General features: G+C 48.9%; 1 protein-coding gene across 1 annotated transcript; it reads right to left on the bottom strand.

Moving 5' to 3' along the window:
• Positions 1–897: 897 nt before the first annotated feature.
• Positions 898–3,023, bottom strand: RPS23 (ribosomal protein S23). The gene is made up of 4 exons (XM_046667122.1): positions 2,931–3,023; positions 2,329–2,488; positions 1,209–1,329; positions 898–1,094 (listed from the first exon to the last, which is right to left on the bottom strand). The coding sequence occupies exons 1-4, from the start codon at positions 2,932–2,934 to the stop codon at positions 948–950; spliced, it is 432 nt and encodes a 143-aa protein (XP_046523078.1). The 5' UTR covers positions 2,935–3,023; the 3' UTR covers positions 898–947.
• Positions 3,024–3,482: the final 459 nt, after the last annotated feature.

The following is a 3,482-nucleotide window of genomic DNA, read 5'->3' as shown; positions in this document are numbered from 1 at the left end:
CTTGTGGAAAGTCACACAATCACTTGCAGCAAGTGTGCAGGGAGTTTGGGATCGGTGAGGTCTGACGGGAGGAGCACGAGGTGACAAGCAAGGCCCTCTAAACATGGGGAATGGAAGCGGGGAAGCTGGATGGAGGATGCACTGTGGCCAGTCTTGCTGGAGCATGGGGAGCAAGAGAATGGCAGTCTAAGGCTGGAGAAGGCAGGGACCAGATGGGACTCGGGGTCTCCTGTGCCACGGTAAGGAGCCTAATCATGACCCTGTGGGAAATGGGAAGCCAAAGAATTCTACTTTCCAAAGATCCTAAAGATAACCTAGGACTAGGCTTTGATCAGAGCAAATTATACTTACTAACACAATCAAGAGCAGCTTCTCAGACCGCAGATTTAGAGGAGGCGGCTAAGAATAAGAAGTCTCATTTTATACCAGACTTACCTTTTCTTTCCTGTCTAAGTTTTGCAACAAAATTTGTGGACGATGAACCCCCGTGTACCCAACACCCAGTTTTAAGAATTATCAAAACACAAGTCATCCTGACATTTTCTACTCAATCTCTCCCATTACTTTGACTCTGGCTAGAACGGCAACACTGATTCTTTCACTCAAACATCAGAGCAGGGAGCAACCTGAGGGTGGTATTTATGATACTGGCTCCCAAGGGAGATGGATACAAAAATGTACATCTCCAAAGGCTCCCAAGATGATTGCAGCCCTCTACCCAGGAATACCGTACATTTATTCATTCCAGATTTACTTATTTTTAAGGGAAAACTTTGTCCTAGGTTATAAATCCCATTTACTCTAGAGAATCCTGAATTAACTCTGTTCTCCCAATCTCCTAAAATTGGTCAAGTACACAACGCATTTCTGTGGTGAAGAAAAATAAGACAAAGAACATAATTTTGGCATATGAAAATTTATTACTACCACGCTTTCACCATCCAAACTTATGACCTTGGTCTTTCCTTCTTGCCTTTGTATAAGGCCAAAAGAGAGACATTGGCTACTTTGACAACCTTAAAGCGGACTCCAGGAATGTCACCAACAGCATGACCTTTGCGACCAAATCCGGCAACCAGAACTTCGTCGTTTTCCTGGAATAAAATCAACAGTTTACTTCTGGTGTCGGTGGCAATCACTAAAAATACCCATTTGTAAAATAAAAACTAAGGAAACCATTCCAAGAACAGAAGCCACAACAGACTCACCTCAATGAAATTCAAGCAACCATCATTGGGCACAAAGGCTGTGATTTTTTTGCCGTTCTTGATCAGCTGCACCCTGACACACTTCCTGATGGCTGAATTTGGCTGTTTGGCTTCAACTCCTCTGAAACAAACAGCAGAGCAGAGTGAGCTGGCTTTCTGAAAAGGGTACATTTTAGTTCAGTAAGCACAGAACTCACGAGAAATTGTACGTTTCTACCTTTTCAATTTAATCTTAAATTGTAAAGTCCTGTGATTTCAACCCAGTTTTCCCTCAGCCTTAGTTTCATTAGCACAATGGGGGAAAACTTCCAGGCCCCTTACAGTTGTAAAAATTTCTCAAACAGTTAAGAATTAGAGCTAGAAAGTCTCGGTTCAAATCCTGACCGCCACTAAATTTGATTGGACCACATGAAACTACCATTTTGTAAAGTCGGAACAGCTGAGTAGTCGGCCTTCCGTTATCTGTGCACTGAAAGGCCCATGATGGTGTGTACTCAACACGTAGATTTTTTTTCCTGTCATTATGGTGTAACAACTATTTACATGACATTTCCATGGCATCAGGTATTATAAACAATCCAGATGATTTGAAGTATACGGGAGGATGCGCCTAAGTCCTCTGCAGCTACTACACCATTTTACACATGATAAAGGAGCATCCCCGGATTGTGGGATGGGGGTGTCCTGGAACCAGTCCCCTGCAGACACGAGGAAGGACCGTACTAGCAAACTCACGTGCCTAATCTCAGCTGTCTAACCCCAGGCAAGACACTTCTCTTTACCTTAGTTTTCTCAAACACAAAAATGTGATTGCCAAGGTTTAATAGGTGGGAGGTGCCAACTGCTCAGAACGGTTCGCACACAGTAAGCTCATCTATGTCCCTTACTTCATTATTGTTCCCATCTCCCCTCCAAAGCCACTCCCCTCAATTCCTCCCAGGCTGACGTTAAGATGTTCGGAGATGAAAAACCTTTGATGTAATCCTCAAGTTACCAACTTTCAAACAAATACAGCTACACCAACACCCAGAATTCACATCACAACTTCTTCAAACGTGTTACTCTCGAGGGACCAGAGTAAAATAAACCTCGACGGGAGCAGCAGCAGACATTCACTTACACTTTTTCCAGCACAATTCCCTTCGCATGGGAAGCGCCTCCGAAAGGGTTGGCCTTCAGGGCTGTGCCCAGATGGGCTTTCTTGTACTGCTTATCGTGCCACTTCTGATCTCGTCGGTGGCTGCGGAGCTTCCGGGCCGTACGAAGACCGCGACACTTGCCTGAAAACCAGATCGCCTGAGTCCCCCCGCAGATACACGCCAGTGGTATTGGGCATCTCCTACGACAGTGGCCCCACCTGGACTACAGGCCGGCGGGTTCTCGCATCACACCGCGGCACGCGGGCCAGACCTTAGTTTCCCCGGAACCAGCTTAAGAGGTGGACGTCGACGCTCCAAAGGGGGCGTCGTCCAAAGGGAACGAGACCCCATGCCACCGCGGAAGGGCAACTCGGCCACCGGCGTCCCTCGGTGGCGAGCTCGGCGCCGCATGGACCCCTTCAGCGCTGGGCCATGTGCCTGCGAGCAGCGCCTCGCCGGCCTCCCCTTATCGAGTCCTCCCCACCGGTGGCGTCCTCCTACCACTGTGCTCCCATTCGCCCGCCAGGCCCCAAGACCCCAAATCCCACTTTCCGCCCCCTCCGCCCGGCCGGAGACAGCTCACCCATCCTGCCGGCGCCACGGGCCTGAGCAAAAGAGGGAAGCCTTACAGGAAGGAGCCACAAGCCACCGCGAGCAAGCCCCGCCCAGCCAAGGACCCCTGCGGCTGTCTGCGTCGCGCCTGATCCGCGGCTGGCGCCTCTCGTTTGAATACGACAAGTTTCCACTGCTTTTCAGAACCTACAAGCCAGAATCTGCGTTTTATTTAATTTGTATGAAATTCAGAGATATCTAATTTGCATTGTTCTTTCTTTTTACGTGAATGCCGGAGACAGAAGGAATGTGAACTACCAATCCCAGAACTCTTTGCACGAGACCCGCCACGGCGCAGGCGCTCTCGGCAAACCCCGGGGCGGGGCTTAGTGGAGCAGGTGTTAGGAAGGCGCGGCGTTCGTCTGCGCTTACGTGTGGCGGTGTCGGCTCCTGCTGGTGGTTTGGGAGGTTAGAGTTCCAAGTCGTTACTCCTGCTCACAAACAGCGGAGTAAATTGAAAAAATTGAAGTGAGGCAATGTGATGTAGTAATTAAAGACCCAGGCTTTGGAGGTAGACCAGGCC

The sequence above is a fragment of the Equus quagga genome, chromosome 7 (assembly GCF_021613505.1).
Source record: "Equus quagga isolate Etosha38 chromosome 7, UCLA_HA_Equagga_1.0, whole genome shotgun sequence".
In the NCBI taxonomy this organism is placed as follows: domain Eukaryota; kingdom Metazoa; phylum Chordata; class Mammalia; order Perissodactyla; family Equidae; genus Equus; species Equus quagga.
The sequence above is the reverse complement of the archived record's forward strand: the minus strand, read 5'-3'. Positions and strand labels throughout refer to the sequence as shown.